The 23,548-nt window shown below is 41.5% G+C and overlaps 1 protein-coding gene across 1 annotated transcript in view; it reads left to right on the forward strand.

The window, feature by feature from the left end:
* AFF3 (ALF transcription elongation factor 3) overlaps positions 1-22,650 on the forward strand; it is a 328,079-nt gene extending 305,429 nt beyond the window's left edge. The window contains exons 16-21 of the mRNA XM_036389605.2: positions 1,286-1,422; positions 3,493-3,564; positions 5,918-6,011; positions 9,990-10,039; positions 10,170-10,384; positions 11,773-22,650. Of these exons, the coding sequence (XP_036245498.1) occupies positions 1,286-1,422; positions 3,493-3,564; positions 5,918-6,011; positions 9,990-10,039; positions 10,170-10,384; positions 11,773-11,894 (690 nt within the window). The 3' untranslated portion in view covers positions 11,895-22,650. The remainder of the gene's footprint in view (positions 1-1,285; positions 1,423-3,492; positions 3,565-5,917; positions 6,012-9,989; positions 10,040-10,169; positions 10,385-11,772) is intronic.
* Positions 22,651-23,548: the final 898 nt, after the last annotated feature.

Genomic DNA, 23,548 nt, shown 5'->3' on the forward strand with positions numbered 1-23,548 from the left:
CTTCCTCTCCCTCCCTGGCTGTGTAGGCATCCTGGGGAAAATGCCATATTGCCAAAGTGCCTCCAGGCACTTTGAATCACCTTGCTGGGCTCGACACCTCCTACTTTGGCACTGCACTACCTGACACAGGCATTCACAGTGAGCAGCTTGAAAATTACTCTAAGTCTCTCTGTTCCTCAGTCCCCCATCTGTGAAATCGGGATAATAGCACTTCCACCCGCACCAGAGCATCAGGGGAGAAATATAATAAAAAGTTTGTGAAGTTCTCTGGTATGATCGCAGTGGGAGTCATATAAGAACCTAAAATAGATTGAAGCTAGTGTGCCATTCCAAAGTTACTATTTAAAATCTTTATCCCTTGGAAAAGAATAAGGTCCATTAACCTTTCACTGTGTGCATCAGATTTCAACCAAATGCATCCAGTCCATTAATGGGCTTTATGTACCGCAGGAGTTCTGACTGAAGGAGAAAGAAGTCAGGACAGAGAGGTATTAGTATGATTCATCTCTCTCTTCACTTCAAAAATGAAATTCTGAGGGCAAATAAGTGGCATGTAAGTGTACACATATGAACATTAGATGCATGTTTGCATATGCAGTGTTACTGAGGACGTGCACGTATATGCAGGTTAGTGCACAAATACACACACAGAGAAGTACCAAAAATAGGAGAAGAAACGGGGCAAGGAAGGAGGATGGCAGAAGATGCTGAGGGAGCAGAGCAGTCCCTGAAAGAGGAGGAGGATATAGAAAGCAAATTTCTGACAAGAGGAGAACAATGCTGAAAATGGTAGGGATAAAGAAGACAGGAGAACAGAGATGAGCCTTTGTAGTAAAAGTATTTAATTCTCTTCTCTTAGTTATGATATCTGTTACCTTTCTTTGTTGAGTGATAAAAAACTACAGTTGCCAAGATATGTGAAACCCTTTTTAATGAAAAATGAAAGCTGGAACAAAAGGCAGCATGAGTTTGTGGAATTTCCAGCACTGGAAGAGCTTTAACAAACACTGTTGGGAATGTCCTAGGCACAGCTGACCCTTCTTTGGGCACAAGAGTGTGGAACAAATAATATCTCAGAAACTTTCTAGCTATATGTTCTGTATCTTTTGATTTTCACTGATGCACAGGGTTTGATGGGTATTAGCTTTCTCACAGGAAAAATTGTGCACCTGAAGATACATCAACTTGTGTCAAGTTTACAATATTTGTTGAGAAAATCCTATCAAATGTAATGACATCTTGATGATTACACTACATCTCTGTGTCCTTATTTTTTTCTCTCCAGGTGGAGAAGTTTGGAAAGGCACTGAATTATGCAGAAGCAGCACTATCGTTTATTGAGTGTGGAAATGCAATGGAACAAGGCCCAATGGAATCTAAATCCCCTTACACCATGTATTCAGAGACAGTTGAACTCATCAGGTAGGAAAGGAAGGCAATGACCCCTGGGGTTACTCTGTCCAAACATGATCATGTGCATTATCACCTATCTTTGTACATGCAGTAAAAGTGAACTCCTTACAAGGGCCTGGTTATTCATTTGTAATGTATATGTTTTATCTGTGGTTTCTTCGGAAATTAAATAAAGAAGCTGTGAAGAATGAAAAAAAAGAAAAAAATAAAAGAAACAAACAAAAACATGAACAAAAAACCCCAGAGATTTTCCTATTACTTGAGTTGCCAATTAGTTCCAAGAGTTTCATGATGTAAGTCCTGAGCTACTCAGTGGAAGAAACCAGTAATCTATAACAAAACATTCTCATGGAGTGGTAACTTGAAAAATATTGCAACACATGTAAGATTGCTGTTTAAAGATTACCTGAAAGAAGATGTGAACAGTGATAGAAAAATGGACACTCAAAGTCCATTTGATGTGTGTGCCCTAATGTAGCCAGTAAAGTCAGGAGCACAGCTCACCTCAGAGCTACCCCTACCTTTAGTCACCTTCATGGATCTCCAAACAGGGCAGTCTAGAATTCAGTGCCATCCACAGTCCCTCTGAAGTATGTCTCTTAAGTCCTTTTCTCCATTATAGCTGGTACTTAAAATTAACATTTTTGGCAGTGTCATTGATAGAGAAAACAGAGGTCAGAACCATTGCAGCAGCTGAGGGACTCTGCAAGAGAGAACCCTAGACACACACTAGTGGAGAAATCTGCACTGACAGTGACCATGGTATCATTCCTCAGGACAGTCAACCATGCAGTTCCATCCAGTCAGGATTAAGCGCATAGGAAATAATACATTTTCATTTTTAATCATATCCATAATGAGTCAGAGCTTCTAAAACAAAAGCATTCTTTTGGACTTAGTGTTAATGTGACAATTTTCTCGCATGTTAATAATTCCACTGGCATTTTATTCCACTTAGGGCTGTCTTCTTATGCATTTCAGTGGATTGAGGCCAGCTTTCTAACTGGAAGGCTATTGAACAAAATCAAGTACTTTTTTTCTGTAAGAGCATTGTACATTCCATCTCTGCAATTTTTTCCTTCCTTTTTTTTCCCATCTCTGTAATTCCTCCCTTCTTTTTTTTTTTTCCCAAAAGGCAGAAAGCTCTTTCTTTGTCTGCCCTGTCTTTTCTCATGGTAGTAAATATATGGTCCTAACTCTGGAAATGAATTTTGCTTGCAGATGCATAGCTTTCAATAATGTGTATAGCTGTGGCCGTGTTGTAATGTGAATTGTAGTTGATATTGCTGCAACTCAGAAAAATAAGTGGTTTGCTAGGTATGCCAGTAGAAGCAAAATGTTCATACTGAATCTTTGCACAGATACCAGAATTAGAGTTTGAAAGCAAAGGTAAGAAAAAATCACAAGCAGCTAATTACAGGGAACAGGTATTTTTCTGGAAGTGAGCCCAGAAGCGCTGTGTGTTGTTCTAACCTTGTCTGTTGTTCAGGTATTCAGCTGGAAGCTGAGATTTCCAGAAACCAATTTGTGTTTGCATAGCACATACACTCTTGAAACACCAGTGCTACCTCTGTGGATCTTTAATATTTATAGAGTTTGAATGTAATGTCATGTGAGCAAAAATAGCTCTGAGCCACATGTTCCCCCTCTGCCATGCTGTGCTCGGAGGAGCAAATCTGGGTAGACACACTCAGAACTGGCAGGGTGAGGTCAGCACCAGCTTCCAGGCAGGCTGTCTGCCTTCAAAAGCTCCAAAGCCCTTTCTGCATGAACTCTGTGTAACTGGGTCTCTGCAGCAGCAGAGGTTATTTTGGTAGGACAGTGTCACCTCACCAGCTAGGCTCCCCTCTGGACTGATGGATGATCAAGGGGGTTCACGGCTGTTTAAAGAGTGCAGGGATGCACTGCTAATGACAAAACAGCTCTGAAATACAACCAGGAAAAACACATGTATGGCTGGTAACTTGAACAAATATGTATAAAGGGTCAGAGCAAACGACATTGGCCAGCATAGCTCTCTGATCAGTAATACAAAGCTGTCTCAGTTAACTCATGTTGGCTTTTTTCTTCTTGCTTAAGGTATGCAGTGAGACTAAAAACCCACTCAGGCCCCAACGCCACGCCAGAAGACAAACAGCTGGCAGCATTATGGTTAGTAGAACAAGCTTTCCTCAAAAGGCTTCTTTTCTGCAGTGAGCCAGTCCTTGAAAATCAGATGCTGGATGCAGCCAGATAGAATTATGTTCTCTATTGAAATTAAGAGAATCCTTTCTTCTCTGGGAAGGTCCAACCCTTCTATCACTGTACCAAGTCTGCATTCTGTCTCTGTAAATAAGCAATTCATACTTATTTATTGATTGTGACAGGTTGGCTATGGTACGTCAATGTAATTAATTTTTAAATGCCTGATGGTTTGTTGTTTTTTATGAGTGATGTACTTTTGTACCAACAGCTCGGTAAGTTCTTTTGCGGCTGACATTTTAGGCTCAATAATCATAAATTTTATTTATATTATATGAAGGGCAATATGGTGATGGGGATAATTAAGCCTCTTGGATTATCTATTAAATTGAGATTTCTAAACATATACGTAAGCACCTTAGATTCTATAGGACAGTTTCTGATTGCTAGTAAAATAGTGTAGTGTTATTAAAATCAATTTTTAATTTAATATCATTGTAGTTTATACATAAAATACCTATTACATGGTTACTGAGTCTCAGTAAGTGGACATTTACAATCAGCAAGTGTGTTTTTAACATCTATTAACCATCTGTTAAAAATCCAAATTAAATGCATCTTTAGCTCCATAAAGAAGGAGTCCTAATTAATCATTTGTATAAAAAGGAACAAAATATTCAGAGATTTTTTTTTTAATGCCCTTTCTCTGTCACTGGTTTTCTGTTCCATTGGGAGGCCCACAGAATGCATTAGTGGCGATTGCTTTAAAAATGCTTAGGTGGGAAAATGACTAAAGAACGGTTAAAAAAGGACATATAAAGCCACATTACAAAGGCTTGCTGAGAACTGCCGGAGCGCTTCGGTGCGTGCGGAGGCACATCCAAATTCAGGGAGCCGCTGCATCTGTTCCAGCAGGAGAAAGGTCAGCGCGAGGGAAAGCAGACGGAGCCTTCTCCGGGCGATGAATGGCAATCTTAACTCACCGTCTGCCAGCCAGCAGATGAGCTGACACCATTTGCATATGTGCTGTACCTGTGAAGGTGACAGAGGGAGAGCGATGCTGGTGGCTGCCAGCCCGCCGCTCCCGGCCCGCCTCTCCCGGGGAGACACTGCCCTCCAGCGGCCGCGGCCGGGACTGCGCCGCCGCGCTCCGGACAGAGCCGGGCTGCGCCAGCAGCCCTGCCTGGGATGGGGTTATTCAGAGACAGTGTCCGAATTCGAGGTGTTCGCTGAGGTGTGGGCAGCCCTTGGCCGCGGGGAGATGGGGAACACTCTGCACGTTCACACTCAAGGCACCTTCTGGTGCTCCGGATTGGCTGCTACACTAAATACTGCTTTTAAAAACGAGGCCTCTGCTGCTAAAGGAAAAGCAAATCACACAGGGTTTTTGCTTCAAAAGCAGCGTTACTGTGGGGCACTTTCACACTTGCCCTAGTTTTCAGACTTTTTCAATCCAAAAACCTTGCTGGGAAGAGGTGGTGGTGATTCTCAATTCAGAAAATAGACAGGTACACCTAAAGCCACTAGCAAAGAGAAGTGTATGTGTCCTGAATACTGACTATTGTGGTACATAACTGTAGTCAATAGCCATTACTCTCATTTAATTAGGTAGCTTTAAAGGTGTGTGGCACTCTGCAGACTAAAGAGGAGCACAGGGGCAGACAGTACCAGTACAGCACACTGAGTTTTTCAACCCACTGCTGATTTCCTTTGGGGACCAAATCAGGCAAGTGGCCTGGGAATAGCCTCCAGGCTCTAATACAATCTCTGTTCTGGTTTCCTACAGAGAAGCTTGTCCACTGAAATCTGTGCCAGATTCCAGGTTTGTCTTTATACCAGCCATCTCCAGCTGCTGGAAGAGACCACTGGGTGTATACAGAATACATCCACTATAAGTCAAGTTCAGTATATCCAGGGTATCTCAATAAAGTCCCAAGATAAGATATCTCAAAAAGCTGTTTATGCAAGTAAAAATACAAAAAGCAAATGTGTATGTTGAGTTCCAGGATGCCTCTTTTCATGAGACAGGCTTTTGATGAAGTGTGCAGACTTGAAGCCAGAATGAAGGCCTGGGAGCCCAGACCCTTCTGAGTATGGTTTGTTTAGTACCTCACTGGTAGCATTTGTCAGCATGACCTTCCCTGGCTGTAGTACCTAGCTCTGCTCATGAACCCATGGCCAAGTGTGAAGTACTGCCAACAAATGGTGATAAAAACTGTAAGCAAGGTGCTGTCAGCCTTCCACTCTGTATTAGTTTGAGGATTTAAGATATTCAGTGGGATTTCTGTTCACCCTGTACTTTATGCTCTCCCTTATATTCCAGTTACCGCTGCCTGGCCCTTCTGTACTGGAGGATGTTCCGGCTCAAGAGAGACCACGCAGTCAAGTATTCAAAAGCGCTTATTGAGTATTTCAAGGTGCATTTTTTATGGCATGTCTGTAGATCAATGTTTTTACAGGAGATACAGCATCTTACTAGAGCAGTAGCTGTGCTGGGATTAGTTTTTCCCCGGTGAAGTCAGTGATGTTTTACCATAGACTCTCATGGCAACATCTGAGCTCTAGGTAGTTCAGTTATCTTCACAAGGGTCCCTCTTTGAAAAATACACACTGTGACCTTTCACAACGCATGATAAATTTGTTGTACTAACAAACAGGTATTTTCAGATTATTCTTGGTCCATTGTCTAGTGCTATCCAGCTCTGTTGTGCATAGGTTTTGCAGATTTTGCTGTAAGATTTTGTGTAATCCCCTTCAGGATTACACTTCCCACGAGCTGAAGACTTTGATCTAGATCAGCCTCAGATGCAGGCCTTCTACTCAGCAGCATCAGTAGGTAGGACAGTGCAGTGGGACATCTTACCCAGGGAACTGTCAGAGAGCCCACACTGAGTTCAGCAGGAGTTGTACAGAAGCATCAGAGGGCAGACAGACCACCTGCCACGTACTTGACATATCACCCTTGGCTTCCCCTTCCTGCTTTGCTTCACCTGTTACTGCTTCCATTTTTCATTTCTGACAAAGTGAAACTTCTTGCAGTCAATCCATCCAGCATGTGATGTACAAATACAAATACAAAATTAGCCTTTATCTTCCTAAATTTAAAAAAAGAAGAAGAATGAACATACAATTGTTTTAAGACAAACTGCTTTGTGGGACCTGAAGAGGCATTTGTCTTTGAACACAGGGCTCATCAGTTGGGGTTTTTTTGTGGACAGAAGAATCTTGAAATGAAAAACATCCATCCTTTGACATTTTGCTAATAAAAAAATTCAAATACAGGCACGAATGTTTATGACCAAATTCTGAACACACGAAGAAAGTGAAGGGAATTGACAGATCTGTTATTGTCAAATGGAAATTGAAGTCAATGTAATTGCTTCAAAAATTTAGCAGTATATAATTCAACATGTTATGTTTCTCTAACAATTAATTGATTTCAGGGGTAAGAAATATGTGCCTATTGATGTACTTTATTTTTCTTGACCAGTTCAGAGAATAGCTGTATTGAGAACAGCTCTCAACCATGTAAAATATCTCCTGCTACCAGACAGAGACTGTTTCACAGCAAACATAAAATGGACTTACCCTCTACTGTAGCCAAGAAGAGTTTGTTTCTTTGCAGAGCTCCTGCTGACACAATGACAGCATAGCTTCACATTAGAAAGTATTCTCACCTTTAAAAGCAAAAGTGGAAAAAATCATCCATTTGCTATAATTTTCAGTGGAAAACAAGCCAGTGCTCCACTCCTTTCATATTTGGTATCTAAAAGCTTTCAAAACCAAGTGATATGAAATGCTGACTGCATTAAGAACTTCCTCATATATTATCAATCAGAGAAGGATTTTTAATCACACATTTGCAGGGAAAATTGGACATACTTTTCTTTTAGAAAAGAAAAAAATACTATTTAAATCTCCTTTAGGTGATTTATTTCCACTATAGAAAAAAAATGCAGCAGAGAATTAGAAAGAAGGCCCAGATATTCAGGGGCCAGGCACATATGAGAGTAAAGAAACCAGGAGAATGGGTTGCAGTAGGGAAAGTGGTATAAGAGATCCCTTACAACATTATACTCTTTAGAATCCTTACCCCCACCCTTCTGGTGCAGAACTGAGAGGAACCTGAAGCAATATACCTAAAACATGAGAAAAAAGGTGTGTGGGAAGTTGTACAGTAAGGCAGAGGTTGGTTACATATACAGTGGAAGTATCCTTGACTCCAATTTTCAAATTTTCCTGCTTCCAACTCTGTAAGTAAACAACAGGCACTCAGATTCCATTACAGTATAAAGATGAAAACAAGTAGTTCTGAGAGACATCAGAAAAGAATGGGGAAAAAAAATAATCTATTCTGGAGCAGGATCAAATGCTGAGGATTCCCAGGTTAGTTCTATTTAAGATGGTAAATGAGAAATTTTCCCTTTTTATCTTTTCACACCTGAGCTTTGCCTGTCAAAAGGAAAAAAGGAAAAAAAAAAAGAAAAAAAAACCCTCAGAAGGAAGAGCCCCTTGTGGGACACTCCAAAGCTTATTTTTCATGTCACGTACCTGGGACATAGAAGACCCAGTGTCAAAATGCAGGAAGAATGACAGGGTACACACAGCAGTGGCATCATCACTGCTAAAATACAGCCAGTGTTGGGGTGCACATAAAAGATGTAGAAACCCAAGAGGCAGTTCAGAAGACACATTAAAACTGAGAAAACAAAGTTTTTTAAAGAGAGGCTTAGGGGATTGTCCAGTTTGGTGCTGAATGGGTTAAGAGATCATTGTGTACATGGAAACAGAGCTGATAATTTGCAGATTACATGCAGTTTTGCTGGCTCTGGACCAACAGAATCCAAAAGATAGCACTGAAGTTAGGAAGATTCAATCTTGAAACTGTGAAACACCTTTTTTTTTCTAATTATAGGCCAATAGACATAGAACAGGACAAGAAGAACAATAAGGAAGATAAATAGTGTCGAAGAATTTCTATATGGCTATTTGTCCTTTTTAGAAGGAATAAAATAAGATACATTTTAAAAGTAATTTGGATTCTTTCAGAAGTGCCATGATTGGTGGAAAATAGACATTGCAGATTGTGTGCACTGCAGGATTACTCCTGGCCTTGAAATCCATAAACATCTGAAGCCCCCTGTTTATCATTTTCCTCCCTAAGCCCTGAGAGACCAAGAGGTTTTGTACTGCTGGTACTGCCTGTAACTCCTGCAGTTTACAACCACTACAGCCTTGCATTTAAAACAGTATCCATAAACAGATCTCAAGCTGCAGGACTTTGTCTGGTCCCACATGGATATCAAGAAGAGAGGGCTGTTCTCCAGCACACAGTTACTTCAGCTGAAGGTTCAGCTTCAGGAGAGAGCACAAGGAGGTTACTTTCCTCTGAAAAATCAGGCTGGCCATTGCTGAATGTGAGACCATGGATGAAATGGACTAGAAAAGCTTGGTTTCTTAGACTTCTTTCTCACAGCCCAAGCACTAAATCAGTCACTTGGGAGGGGTGGAGTTTTTCCCCAGGTCAAATGGTAAGGAACCAGTGACTGAATTCCCTCCAGCTCCTGGAATTTTAACTACTAAAATAATTTTTAAATTATAAAATAATTTATCCAGTCTCCATTACTGCTGGCACCTGAATTTCTCCTGTTTTGTAAATACAGTGCTTGCACAAGGTAGTGGGGTCTCTCCTCAAGCAATGAAATTCTTTAGCGTAAGCACAGTATACCAGAGAGAGTCTTAGTGATTCCAGGCATACAAGAGACCCCACTAAATGATCAAATGGCCCCTTCTGGGGTTCTCTGGGGAATCCTTCAGCTATGAAAACCACCAATCTAATCTACATGGGCAGTCTCTCTGACCTTGTGAATGCTGCCATGTTTGGACCAAGGGGAACAGCTCCACAAGGAGCAATCATGAGCAAGATTTTTGAGCCTAGTGGTTAAAACACCCACCTGAGCTGCAGATCCTCAGATTCACATCCCTGTGGATGCCAGGCTGAGCAGATTTGCACAATCTTGCAAGTCCTAGGGGAATGACATTTGTCATTAGAGGGAGGAGAGTGGGAGGAAATCTTTCTGATTTTCTTCATCACAAGAAATTCCAGCCTAAACTTTACAAAGAGTCCCGCAGCACTTTTTTTTTTCTGAATTCCCAGGATTTCTGTGAAAAGTTTCTATTTCACCTAATGTTTTTCTAATCAGTCCCTATGCCAGGGTGTTGAAAAGGCTGTTTCAAGTCTGTTCTGTAGCACTGCTTCATCATAACATCAGACTAGGCTGACTGGGTTTATTACTTCATGAGATGCAATTCCATCACTTTCTTTACATTTCTTTCTTTTCATTTTGTAGTCTTATATAAATTGTATGCATTGTGAATTACTCTTTCCTTTCCAGAATTCATCAAAAGCTGCCCAGAACCCATCTCCTTGGGGTGCCAGTGGAAAGTAAGTTGCACAGAATCTTATATCAGATTGGCAGTTGGAAATTGTGAATTTTTATCTGTGGTATGTTCTGATACTGTTTTGTGTTTAATCCCAACACTTTTTAAATAACTTCATTAACACTGGTTTCTAGGAGCACAGGAACTCCATCACCTATGTCCCCTAGCCCTTCTCCAGTCAGTTCTGTAGGATCCCAGGGGAGCACGGGGGCCCCTTCCCCATCTCCTATCATCAGCATCCCGCAGCGCATTCATCAGATGGCCGCCAACCACGTCAGCATCACCAACAGCATCCTGCACAGCTATGACTACTGGGAGATGGCTGACAACCTGGCCAAGGAAAACAGAGGTGAGCAAGGCAAGGCAGTGGACTATTCTAGAAGACTGTCACATGATTTGGATCGTGAAAATAACTACTTTGATATGAAACCTGTCTGCAAAGTAGGACTGCAGATATTATTTCTTTTTTCAGTCTGCTCCTAGTTTGTTCCAAAACAGCCCAAAAAGGCAATTTTGATAGCTGCCTTGCTCAGAAGAGCTGAGTCAGCACTGGTGACAGACAGGTCACAGACTTGGCTGTAAGTAGCACTTCCTGCCATCTGTGCATTCTAGAGAGGAAGGTTTGTGGGAGCTAAGACATCTTCCTGCCCCCAAAGTCATGGAGCTGCATGGGATGTGTTTAGCCAGACCAAGTCAAAAAGCAGGAGCACACCTCCTTTCTGCAGAAGGAATGAACAGCCCCTAGCCCTCCCCCATCCGTAGCAGACACAGATTGGAACAAGGTGACTGCAGCAGACTTCTCTGAGGTGAACTGGTTTCCATGAGCAAATGCCTCAGCATCTGACTTGATGGTGAAGTATTCCTTAGTCTTCAGGCTAATTTGTGTATTTAAGGCAGGGACATGGGCAAGATCCAAGTGAAAACAAGGTCACCTAAGTGAAGGTATGTAGATATGAGTTGGGGGGCTCATCTCCCATTGCAGTTGATGGAGCTTAGTTCAATGCAAACAGCAGTTCAGAGTGCTGTTTAGTACACCCTGAAAGGGAGACAGGGATACAATTCACTGAGGTATCCTTACCTAAACTGCCACTCCAGAACTCTCCTGCACATCCTCTGTTAGATCTGCCAGTCCAGGCTGTACGTATCAACTCCCTGAGAGCATCTCAAATGAGCACTACATGCCTCTGAGTAGACAACAGAATTGTCCCTATCCATAGCACAGGGTTGGAACTGGCTGATCTTTAAAGGTCCCTTCCGACCCAAACCATTCTGTGATTCTAAGTCCTGACTGGCTAGTTAGCCAAATTACTCTTTAAGCTGGGTTGGCCATGTTGTACAGGCCTCTATTTCTCTGTCATGGTAGCTTAAATATCTAGCATATCACAAATATGTCATTGGACACTTGTGTGTGGACTTTTTGATCTACTTGTCCTCAGTCTCAGAATAAATCTTGCCCAGAGTCTGTTTGCTTTATCAAGACTCAATGGAAATTAATGAAAAGCAAAGCTGAAGAACTCACTGCTTTGTTCGTTAAAAAGAAAATTGTTGTGCATCAGCCTGTAACATCATGAACCACGGGGCTTTAAAATTAATCTCCCCAGCACTAAACTTTCATTCCCATGCAATGTTCAGCCTGACTCAATTTGCAAGAGAATAAAATCTGTTAAAGAGTGACAAGTAGCAAATAAAGATTCACTCTTCTGATGCTGAATCCCTGCACTTTTTTTTTCCCTGCAGATTTTTTTAACGACTTGGATGCATTGATGGGACCTATCACCTTGCACAGCAGTATGGAGCATTTAGTCCAGTACACTCAACAAGGACTTCACTGGGTGCGGAATAGTGCTCACTTGTCATAATGACTGTGTGCCATTCACATGGACAGTATCCCTTTCATGGATAATTCAGTTATTCTGGACACTGTGCTACAGAAATAGTCAGCTACAGCATTGATCCAAACAAAGGTGAATATTTCTTCAATACTGAGCAAAATTCTTCTGAGTGTAGACATGTATGTGCACAGAGGTACAATATACAATGATGTCTCTTCAGAATGAATTGTTCTGTATCACTCTCCAAACATTTTCATACACTAGAAATACTATAAAGAACTGATCTTAATGCACAAACATACCCTTTCTAGTCTTGTATTGAAAAACTCAGAAACCAAAATCTTATGGGTTGATTGAACCAAGTGCAATAAGCACAGATCCCTATTCAGGAAAGCTCACAATAGATTCTTAACTTTAAGCTTGTACTGAAAGCCTGATGACTTCAGCAGAGCTTAAGCACATACACAAGGGCTTTCCTGAACTGGAATGAATGAGGGCAAATCATAGACGTGGAGAATTTTTACTGTGAGCACGGACACGTCACAGAAGTTTCCATATTAATTGTGCCATCTCCCTGTTACTTCTCCACTGGAGCACAGAGAGGAGGTGTGTAGTCCACATTAAGTTGGAGAAAGACAGCATTCCTTCATGTGCAATAAGTTTCAACAAATTGCATGCATTTCTTTATCTCCTGTCTTTTTAAATAACTTTATGTCTCATTCAGCTCCTCACCAACAGTGCGACCTACAGTATCAAGCAAAAGGAAGGCCTAAAAACAGATATGCTGGTAGGAAGAACTTAAAAGAGATGGTGCAAAATTGCATTCTGTTACTGACAGTAAATAGATAAGGAAAAAATATGGCAAACAGTAATCCACTTAGGAAGGAAAATGTGTTAATTTCGGCTGCACACACACACACAGACAGATATTTATAACAGTCGTTGGCTTTGCATGGGAAGGCTTCATCCTGCAGATTTCGCTTTCATATACTGTTATCTTTTTCATCTAGCAGAAGCTTGCAACATTTTCTTCCAGGCTGTATGGGAGCATTACATGCAATTTCCTTTATCTGGGAAGCTGAGTTTGCTGCTCATCAGGCTAAGAACTGTTTCCTATCATAATCCTCTCACTCTTCATGCATAATCCTCAACTAGGCTTTAGCGTTTCTTGATTTATGGGATGTTTTCAGTTCTTGTTGACAGGCTGTGTTTTTCATGCCAGAGAATTAATCCCACAATAATTAGAATTTAATTTGGGTCAGATGAGGTCAAGGCCAGTTCATATCAACTGCACTTGCACTCAGTGCATTTTTGTTCATTTTCAGTGGTTTTCACATATTTAGGTTTTTTTTTCTGTATTGGAAATGTTTTCTTTTGCAATCAGATTTGCTGCCTTTACTCAAATCAGCAGCTCCAGTAACTTTCAATTGACTGCTCTTGTCTGAGGCATTAGTTGAACCCTTTTACTGTTATTTTCTAATCTAATTTGCTTACATATTAAGAAATTGTGAGTACAAAACACACTTTCAATAGAAGATACAAGTAGAAGTAGCCAATGATACAAATGGTTGATCAATTGGTACTTGCTGCCTTTATTTTTCCCTCCCCCATTTTTGAAGAGCTGCATTTTGAAGAAAAGATACCAAACAATATGGCACAATTTCTCAGTCAAATGTCTTTGGTAGCACAGACTTCATGTACCCCATGGTAAAGAGTGGGCTTATGAGCACACTGAGCCCCACATAGCTGTGTTTTTCTCACCATAACTCCAGCTATTGCTCAGACTCAGCAATCACTGTGTTCTCTGAAGCAGCCACTAAGGAACTGCTCAGCCCCAAGCCATCCTGGGCCAACAATTTTGTGCCCATCGGTGCTCAGATACTTCCCCCCAGGAGAATGCCTGTGGCTGTGGCCACCTCATAGTACAGACTTGAGTGTTATAAAGTGGCTGGCTTTAGGAGAGAACATGTACTTGCCTTTAAATGACAAAATACGTGACCTCTGAGTCCTGCTGTCACCCTTAGCCCTGGCTGTCACCCACCCCAGAAGGAACACAATTTGTTTCGTCTCAAGTATCGCGGAGAACTCGATCGGTGCCTTTCTGTTTATCACTTGCCTGATCTCCAGCCGTGGAAGGAAGTCTGTCAGGATTTGCTAGACTAGTAGCAACGGATTCTGTCAGCTGCTTCAATGCCATCCACAGGTACTGCAGGATTTCTCCTCAGATCAGGAAAGTGAAACTCCAGCTAGATTAGCTTCTGTTTTCTTTGACGGTGCCTATGATGTTTATCTTCAGAAAAGTTTGGGGGTTTGGGAGCCCTTTCTGATATTTAATGTTGAGAAATTTTAGAAGTAACACATATTACTTGCCTTAAATGGAGTTTAGTTTTATTGCACATGTGGCATTTGAGTTTCAAATATGGAACTTTGAAGCATGTTTATTTTACTAAGATTGGGATATTTTTCTTAATCATGATGAACTCTTTGTACGGATATAATATGTCAAGAAACTTCAAAGAAATGCAAGAATTAATGGTGTTTTGTTGTAACATTTCCAAGTACTAAGCATCTCTGTAGATGATTGTCCTTTCCTGTACATTGCTCTCATATTGAGTTATCTCAGCTAAAATACCTATTGCTTCCATGGAAATCTTACTGATTTTTAGTTTTTGTGCTGGCTGTCATCTGTGTTGTCTGATGAGCACACTGAGCCTTAATTTCTGGTGGTGCAACAGGATGAGTGGATTAAAGGGTTTGACCTTCTTTCCATAGGGTTTCTCGCAGCTAAACTGTTTTAGCAAGGTTATTTAGAATACTCTTCTGTGCAGGCTGTTTGCTCAGGGTTGCTGCTGATTGGATGTCTGAATGTGGCACGGTGACAACAAATACTTAATTTCATCTTCTTAGGGACTGGTCTGCAAAAGTGCATGTGACTTCAGGTCTGGTCCAGTTAAGCACATGCACCACTTGAAGAACCTGAATAGTCTTAGGCATATCACACTGTGGGTCAAAGATGCTCTGTGTGTTTTGGATGGGACCATAGGAGGCTATCCTTTTTTGCAGTTCCATGAAACACACTGACTTATTTTAATCTGCTGTGAAAGTCCAGGAACATGCAGGCTTCTTTAGTCATAGCAACATTCAGGTTCAATTTTGGAAAAGTTAGAAGTCATTCTGTACAAATCCAGAAGGATTATGCCTGGAGGAAGAAGTCTGCTTACAAACAGAGGCTCCTGAATCAGTAAGAGCTCATACAGCAACGGGAATGGATGCAAAGGAACTGTGTATTGCAGGTGGGCTTGACAAATCCAGAACAGCCTATAGGATTCTCACAGGCAGCAAGATCATACAGAGCCCTTGGCCTTAAACCTTTATAGTATGGCATGGTGGCATGACTGTCAGGTAAGAACAAAGCATATGCAGAGGTTCAAGTGTGGTCAAAAGACAGGCATAATCCTTCCTGTCATGTGGCAGGATACCCAAACCCCTTGTTTGCCTATTTCTTTTGTTCAAATAACAGAGCTCCAAAGGAAGAGATTATAGTGAACTGAAGACCTTTGGTAAACGAGGTTAAGAGGATCAAGCCCTAAGTGTAGATACAAACACATATGTATATACTGTAAATCTAAATAGTAATAAAAGTCACTCAGCATGAAGGATATTACTAGTGCCTACCATTGATCATCAAGTACTCATCACTGAGCAGCCATATCACCTAAGAAGTGCAGTAGCTGTTGTCAAAATAATTTGTGTAGCTAATTAATTTATATGAAATGCACCTTTGGGACTGTGCCATAGTATCTCTTTTGTAATACAAATGTTCTAACATTTTTCATGGCTACTGTTTCAAATCTGAAATGTCAGCATATCTTTTCTGCCCCAGATGAGAACATACACTTAGACCTGGCTAATCTGTACTTAGTTTATCTACCCAAGAGACTTTAGTAGTCACCAGCCTTAATGCATGTACAGTATATGCTATTCACCGACTTAGTTGTAGGTTTTAATCCAAATGAAATTGGAATTTTCAAAATGACTTGGATTAATGGCATCTGCCTAGATATCCCATAGATGTGACATTAAATGATTCATGATTTTAAGCAAGAAAGTTTGAATTTTATGTAAATAACAGTGGATGAATTCCTTGATCTTTTTACAAGACGATTTTTTTAAAATTAAAAGATTGTCAAAGCAATAGGTTTTTTAACTCTCCTAAATTCTTGGCAGGTCGTGGGTTCATGGTAAAAGCTATATTAAGAACATCTCCTTCTGCAATATGCCTTGTCTTTACATAATCCTCTTAATGCTTAATATGTCAGAAAGAAATGTTTCTTGTCCACAGCAATGGCAACATTTCCCTCCCCCATACAGCAAGAATCCTCAAACTAAAGAATAAAATCTCCTGGCACAATAGAAATACAAACAATGCCTGAAGTATACAGACTTGTTAAGGTAACAACAGAAGTCTGCCTGGCACAGACCTAACATGCCTCTCATTTTGTTATCTTTTTTTATCATTTACATCACATATTTGACCTCACTGTGTTTGAAACTAAAGAATTAGTCTAGTTTTCATGTCTTAAAAATGCCTGGTTGGTCTGATCAGTATCATAATTAGAACTGTTACATTAGGTTATGTGCTGTGCACCAAGGCCTGGGAAGGCATGTAACCATAGATAAATTTGTCAGAATGCACTCAGAAAAGCATTTGGATGATCTTATGTCTGGTATGTCTCAAAAACTGTGGAACTATGTCTCTGAGCCAATATTGTTAGCATGAAAAGTTAGCTATTTTACCATCTCTCACAAACCTGCCATTTGCCCTCAAAAAGGCCAAGCCTCCATTTCCAGCATCACTGGCCCCAAGCTGTAAATTGCTCTTAAGGTTAATTAACAAACTGGGAAAGTCACTTTAGGTCCTGTTTGTGCTAAGCTGACTAAAGCTACAGGGAGGAAAACACTAAGATTTAGAGCATCCATTGGTCTTTCAATAGGCTATGGTTTTCTTCAGTGAGATGGGTGAGATCCAGCTCGGGCTATTTCTTCAAGTAATTCCTCTGCCTCCACTTGCTGTCTAGTCCTGTTGCTCTTGGTAGCCCATAAGTATGCTTGACTTTCAGAGGTGTTTCATACTTTGGCAGCCCAAGCTACCTTTCCAATGGGGTGGTGGAACACGGAGCAAGTAACTCACAGGGTTGCATAAAGGGCCTGGCTTTTGCCCCCAAAACCAGCAACAAATACACCAAAGCTCCTTCACTTTTGCAATTTGTGTAGCTTGAATTTCACACACTGCAGCTTGAAGCCCAGCCTTGTCCCTGCTGCTCTCAGAGGATTCCAGAAGGTCCAAGGAAAACAACAGAACTGGGGGTGGTGGAAAAAGGGATTTCCTCTGTCCCATGGCACTTAGTCATTTCTGGGAGCAAATACAGTGAACAGCATGAATGATAAGGCAGTCAGGTCTCATGTTTCTCATATGTACTAACACAGGGATACTTAACATTTATCTGCCTCATAGGGCTTTATGAGAATTAATTAATGTTTGCAAATCACTTTGTATCCTCAGAAGGAAAGTGCTGTTGAAGAGCTATGGAAAAAACTGCTAAGTACACTGGATGAATTTCACCCCTGAGTCCAGAGCTACAAGACCCACAAAATCCTTAAATACTATATAAGCTCTTGGTGTAAGCACCAGAGTGTATAAAACTTGTGCTTAGAGCCAAGGGGTGTCACAGTCTAGGTGAAATTGCCATTCCCAGAGTATCTATGACTTTGATCCTGGCAGAGAGCAAGAATCACAACAGTACATAATGGGACAAACAGCATAGATTAACAAAGTGCTGCATGGCCATCCTAAGAGTTTAAAATCTTTTTATGTCTTTCAGTTACTTTGTATATCTGCAAAAGAAATTTGTACAAGTATGTTCCTCAAAACAGCCTCAAGTGTTCAAATAATTCATTAATCCAAATCCAGCTTCACATAACTTCAGATCAATGGAAATTTTCTTTTAGCATGGTGCATTGCAGAGAACTAGTTGCTTAACAAAGCATTTGTTAAAATGCTTTTTTTAAAAAAAGTCTGATTATGTCTGAAATATGTATCTGATTTTGATGCCCATTACCAGTAACCAAAGTGGGAAGTCAGAGATTGGTTGGGAGCACAGTGTTCTCCCACTCTATGTGGGAGTGACCTTCCCAAATCACACCATTGTTAGACAGTATCCCCAGGACAGACTTCCAGCTCTGTTCTGACACATTACCCCTAGAAGTTATCAATAAAGCACTTCACCAAGGACTTCAACACTGGTCAATTCAACAAAATGTTTCTAATGTGGTTCATGTTATTCAGTCAACACTAACAAGTTCTTTCTTAGAAGTAGTTATCCTTTTCTCCTCCGCGTGGCATTCTTATATGTGGAATTCTTACCCTGTCAACAGACTTGAAAGAAAACATTTCCTGAAGGAACCAGCTAGACATAGATAACATTTACCAAAGGACAGGCCCTTCTTATTCTTTTTCTCACTCCTATTTTGGAATACACCTCTATTTAAAAAAATTATATTTTCCTTTGCAGTTTAGATTTATCATAGAATCATAGAAAGGTTCAGGTTGGAAGGGACCTTGAAGATCATCTAGTTCCAACTCCACTGCAGTGGGCAGGGACACCTTTCACTAGACCAGGTTGCTCAAAGCCTCATCTAGTCTGGCCTTGAACATTTCCAGGGATGGGGCATCCACAGCTTCTCAGGGCAACCTGTTCCTATCTCTCACCACACTCAGAGTAAAGAATTTCTTCCTTAGGTCCAATCTAAATTTACTCTCTTTCAGTTGAAAACTGTTTCCCCTTGTCCTGTTACTACAGGCCCTAGCAAAGTCTTTCTCCATCTTTCTTATAAATCCCCTTTTTGTCCAAAAGGACACTGTAAGATCTCCCCAGAACCTTCTCTTCTCCAGGGTGAACCCCAGCTCTCACAGCCTGTCTTTCATAGGAGATGTGCTCCATCCCTCTGACCATCTTCATGGCCTCCCCTGGACCGGCTCCATCAGGTCCATGCCCTTCCTGTACCAGAAACCCCAGAGCTGGACACTGCACTCCAGGTGCTGTCTCACAACATCAGAGTAGAGGGGAGAATCACCTCCCTCCACCAGCTGGTCATGCTTTTTTAGCTTTCTGGGTTGCAAGGGCATGTTTCTGGCTCATGTCCAGCCTCTCATCCACCAGCACCCCCAGGTCCTTCTCAGCAGGACTGCTCTCAATCAGTGCATCCCTCATCTGTATTGATACTGGGGCTTGGACAAACACAGGGACAGGACCATGAAATTATCCTTGATGGGCCTCATGGGGTTCACATGAGGGTCCTCTCTCTCACAAGGTCCCTCTGGATGTCGAGGTTCCTTCCTGCAGTTCTAGACGTTTTCTTCTTCAACTCCATCTCCTGGCTTGTGACATGCAGGACGAGGGAGAGTAGAAACTGGTCACAGGAAAAAGGTGAAAGGCAATGCAGAGCTCTCCAAGCAGTTCAGGACCTTCCTGCTTTCTTCTCATTCCCACCCCATCTGTGGGACTGGCATCCACCTTCTCTCATTATTTCCAGCAAGAAAATTCAGTTCTCTCTTGAGGAAGGACAGTGAGTGCTGCTGTGTCATGCACAGTTTTTGACATCTCCTCAGCAGGGAAAGGCAAGTGGGAGGGACCAGTAATATGGGGACCAAAAGCCCTTAGTGCTGGTGACTCAGATACCTTCTGTGAAAGAGCAGTGCAGATGGAGGGGTGCCAGCAGCATCTCCTGGCCCAATGCCTTGGCCTGACTGTGCTACCAATCCACTTGAGTGAGCTTTGCCACTTCATGGCCCTGCAGTAGAACCAGCAGGAGCTGGTGGTCTCACCTGTACAATGCCATTCCTTAGGCCATGGAGGATACACAGTCAGCCTTGTAACAATTCACTGGGATTGAATAGGAAAAGAAGGTGGAATGAGAGAGAAAAAGGATTCTGATTTAAACACAGAAGTTGGAAATCACCTCATCTTGTACTGAAGGTCTAAAATAAGCACCGTTAATCTCACCCTAGAAATTCTTGTTTGCCTCCACTGGCTAAAAGGGAGTTAGGTAATGAGCTCAGATACAGAGGTGCTATAAATCCCACCCCAGGTTTATGGTCATACCTGTTGCTTACAGGAATGCCTGATGAAATTGGTGAATATCTCAGGATGCACTGAGTCAGGATGGAGCTGAGATCATGTTGGGAGGGAGCACATATGCAGGAAAATAGGCATGTGGTAAACACATTTATTTCTCAGATGTTTCAAGCATATGTTTCAGACTTGGAGCACTCTATAATTTACTAGGCCTAATTCCAAAGTAGATCCTTGAGAACTGAATGTGCACCTTTTTCTATTAAGATTACTGAAATATCAAGAAAATACATTTTACAGTTTACTAAACAATTACAGGCGCTTTTTCCCTATGTTGCCTGGAAGTAGAGCTGGCCTCCTTTAAAAATGGAGAATTTTTTTCTGTAGATGACTAAAGAGATGAGATTAGCTATGAGCTTAAGTGAGGCCAATATTACTCTTTTTTATGGAAATTCAACAGCATTTTTCAATTCATTATATGAAAATGGGAATTTCATCCATGATGAACAGCCTGTAGGTCACACAGAGACACCTAAAGCTCATGGCCTGCCAGCAGAACAGTGAATGCCACAGCAGCTCCTAGGGCTGGCTTCCCTTGCTGTTGGTGGAGACAGAAAGAGCCCTGGTGTGTTGGGAGCTCCAGAGCAGCCAGGTCAAGGTGGGCTTGCAGTGCCATTGTCTCTTTCCATGGATGGCAACAGGAGGAGCAGGAGCCAAAGCAGAGGAGCCAGGCACTGTGAGAATTGCCCTCTGGGCAGTGATCCCTGGTCCTCCTGTGCAGGGGCATTGTTCTGTGCTGACCATGGCAGATGGAGACAATAGCCAGAGTAACAAATCATGGCTGCACACACTTACTGCTTCTGGCAACTCCCTGCCTTCCTGGGCATATTATTTATGGAAACGTGGACTGCAGTGGTGTCTGCTGGCCAGTGCCATGTTGCAGTGGGCATCCTACAGAGACTCTCCTTTGAGTTGCCACCTTGCAGAATTCAAAAGTAAACCACAGGGTGGATGGGTGAGGGAAACAAATGGGTGGGGGAGGCAGTACAGGGTGGGTGAAATAACAGGAGGCTTACACGTGTCATTACTTCTCCTGCCAGTTGCAACAAAAAATCACAGGGTTCCCTCCCCATTTCCCATACTGCACGTGGCACCAGTGGCTGAAAAGGCAGTGTGGCAATCCCAGTGTGGGATCAGCTGTTGGCTAGCAGTGCAGACAGCACACGACAAGGTACTGGCGCATGGCAACTCTTCCCCTTCTCCCTTTTCACACGGTAAGCTCCTGAGTGAAGTTCCCTGGCCAGGTGGGGTATGCAGAGACCAGTTTATGACTAGAGTTATTTTTGTAACAAACCACAGAGGTTCATTTCCATATTTCGTTTATAGCAACAAACGTCAGTGGATTTTTTTGTAAAATTACTCAAGTGGAGATGGCTTTGTTTGCAACTCATAAAATAACACTCATGTTGCTCTCTGAGGATGTGCTACCCGAGGCCTCCCCCACCCTGCTACAGCAGTTTATCTTTCTGCTGACCATAATCCCACAGTATGTCCCCATACAGCAGGCAATATTGTTTACACAGGTTAATAAACGGAGTATTCTGTACAGTAATTTATGCTGTAAAGTATGTACATATATCACAGTAGCAGTCACAAATGCTTTAAACTGCCTTATTTACTAGATTGGCTAGCATTTCCCCCCTTGCTCCAGAATACTTTAAATTATTTTTATCTTTGCATTAGGTATTTTTTTAGTTGCTGCATTTTGACCCAATTATTGAAAAAAAGGTTTTTACAATAAAGAAATATCTAAAATTTAAGTAGAAGTAGCAAATTCACTGCCCATCCAACTAATATAGCTCTGATTATGATTACAAATAAATATGGTATACTCTTATCTGTGTATCATAGTATACGCCAGAAATCATATTCCACTTGTGATCAATACAAACAAGAGCTTTAGTAACTTTCACCTATTTCATTCTTCCATTGTGAGACAAAAATATAATAAAATACTTAATGTAAAATGTCCCCCGTGAGAGCCCTGGTCTTATTCCTCCCTCAGGCAAAACTCACATTGGCTTCAGTGGGAGATTTACCTAAGTACAACACAGGGACATTACAAAAATAAATATATGGCACATAAACAGTACTTGTGCTTTGTAGTCAGTCCTTTCCTCTTTAGTGAGAAACATAGGGTAAATGCTACATCTGTAATGCTCCTCTGTCTCACTCCTTCCCTTCTGCTCTACGAGTAAAAAACTGGGATTTAAAACCAATTGTATTTGTTCCATTTGCTCAAAATAAATAGAAATATTTTGGGGATCAGTTCCAAGCCAAACTAGAAAAGAAAAGAAAATGTTGCTTTTGTTTATTTTCATGTTAAATTATGTTACACAATTAAACAGGATAATGCATACAAAGGCAATGAAATTATTGATTACTTGTTTTACTGTTTGGAGATTTTGCTATGTCCACAGTTCATGTAAAACTCATGTAGCACAGTTTCTGGGATGGTGAAAAATCCTACTGTAATGTAACAGAATGAGCCTTAAGGATTTGTAAGAATAAGCACTTTTATATTAAAAAGCAAATATTAATTCATCAGTAATATTACTTTTTTAATGTGACAATAAACCATGAAATCAACATCCTTCTGTCTCAATTATGCCTCATCTGTCTCTTTCTTAAGCCTTTTTCCAAGGGAAGCAATTGCCGGGTTTTGTGTCACAGCTTTTGAATCCCATCACAGTCACCTGTGTTCCTGCCTAAGTCACACACCCTCACCCACAGTTCCTTCGGGGTGAACTCATGAAAGCTTCATTCAAGGAAGGAGGAAAGGCTCCTTCATTACAGCACATCTCAGTAGCAGGACACCAGTTTTAACTGGGGTGTCTGGCAGGAAAAAAAAAAAGATGTGAAAAGAGGCAGCTCTCAGGGAAAAGGAGAGCAATCACTGCTACATTTTAGTGAGGCACTGGATGAGCACATCACCAATCCGTACTTTTCTTTATGCAGATGTAAGAAACAAGCCCCTGTCCTTAAGAGCAGTAACATCTGTAAGTAGTGCCAAAGCCAGCCATGATTTCAGCAGTTGCAGAGCAGCGCTTCACAATTTACAGCCACTATTATAATAAAACCACAAGAAATACAAGTCACTCTCCAGCCTGCCTTCCCCTGTTCTCACACACGCACACAGTGTTTACCAACTATTTCCCAATTCCTATGGCTTCTTCCCATACAGGATTGCCACTTCTCAGGAATACTTACTCCATACTTGGGCCAAAACTTAAATGCTGCTTTTTTAACATGGCTGTTTTGCAAGTGGTGGAGTCTTGTGGTTCTTTTCTGCGCCATCAATACCTGTGGAGTCAGGGGCTAGACATTTTCCTAATTCTTACTAGGGAACACATATTTTTCCAGGCAGCATCTGCCAGCCAGGGCAGGTACTGGTGGAACATCTCAGGTGCAGCACAGAAAAAATGACCAAACAATGTTCTGCACTTCGATGAGTCACCACCATACACAAACCTGTGCGTTCAATGGACT

The sequence above is a fragment of the Molothrus ater genome, chromosome 2 (assembly GCF_012460135.2).
Source record: "Molothrus ater isolate BHLD 08-10-18 breed brown headed cowbird chromosome 2, BPBGC_Mater_1.1, whole genome shotgun sequence".
Lineage (NCBI taxonomy): Eukaryota > Metazoa > Chordata > Aves > Passeriformes > Icteridae > Molothrus > Molothrus ater.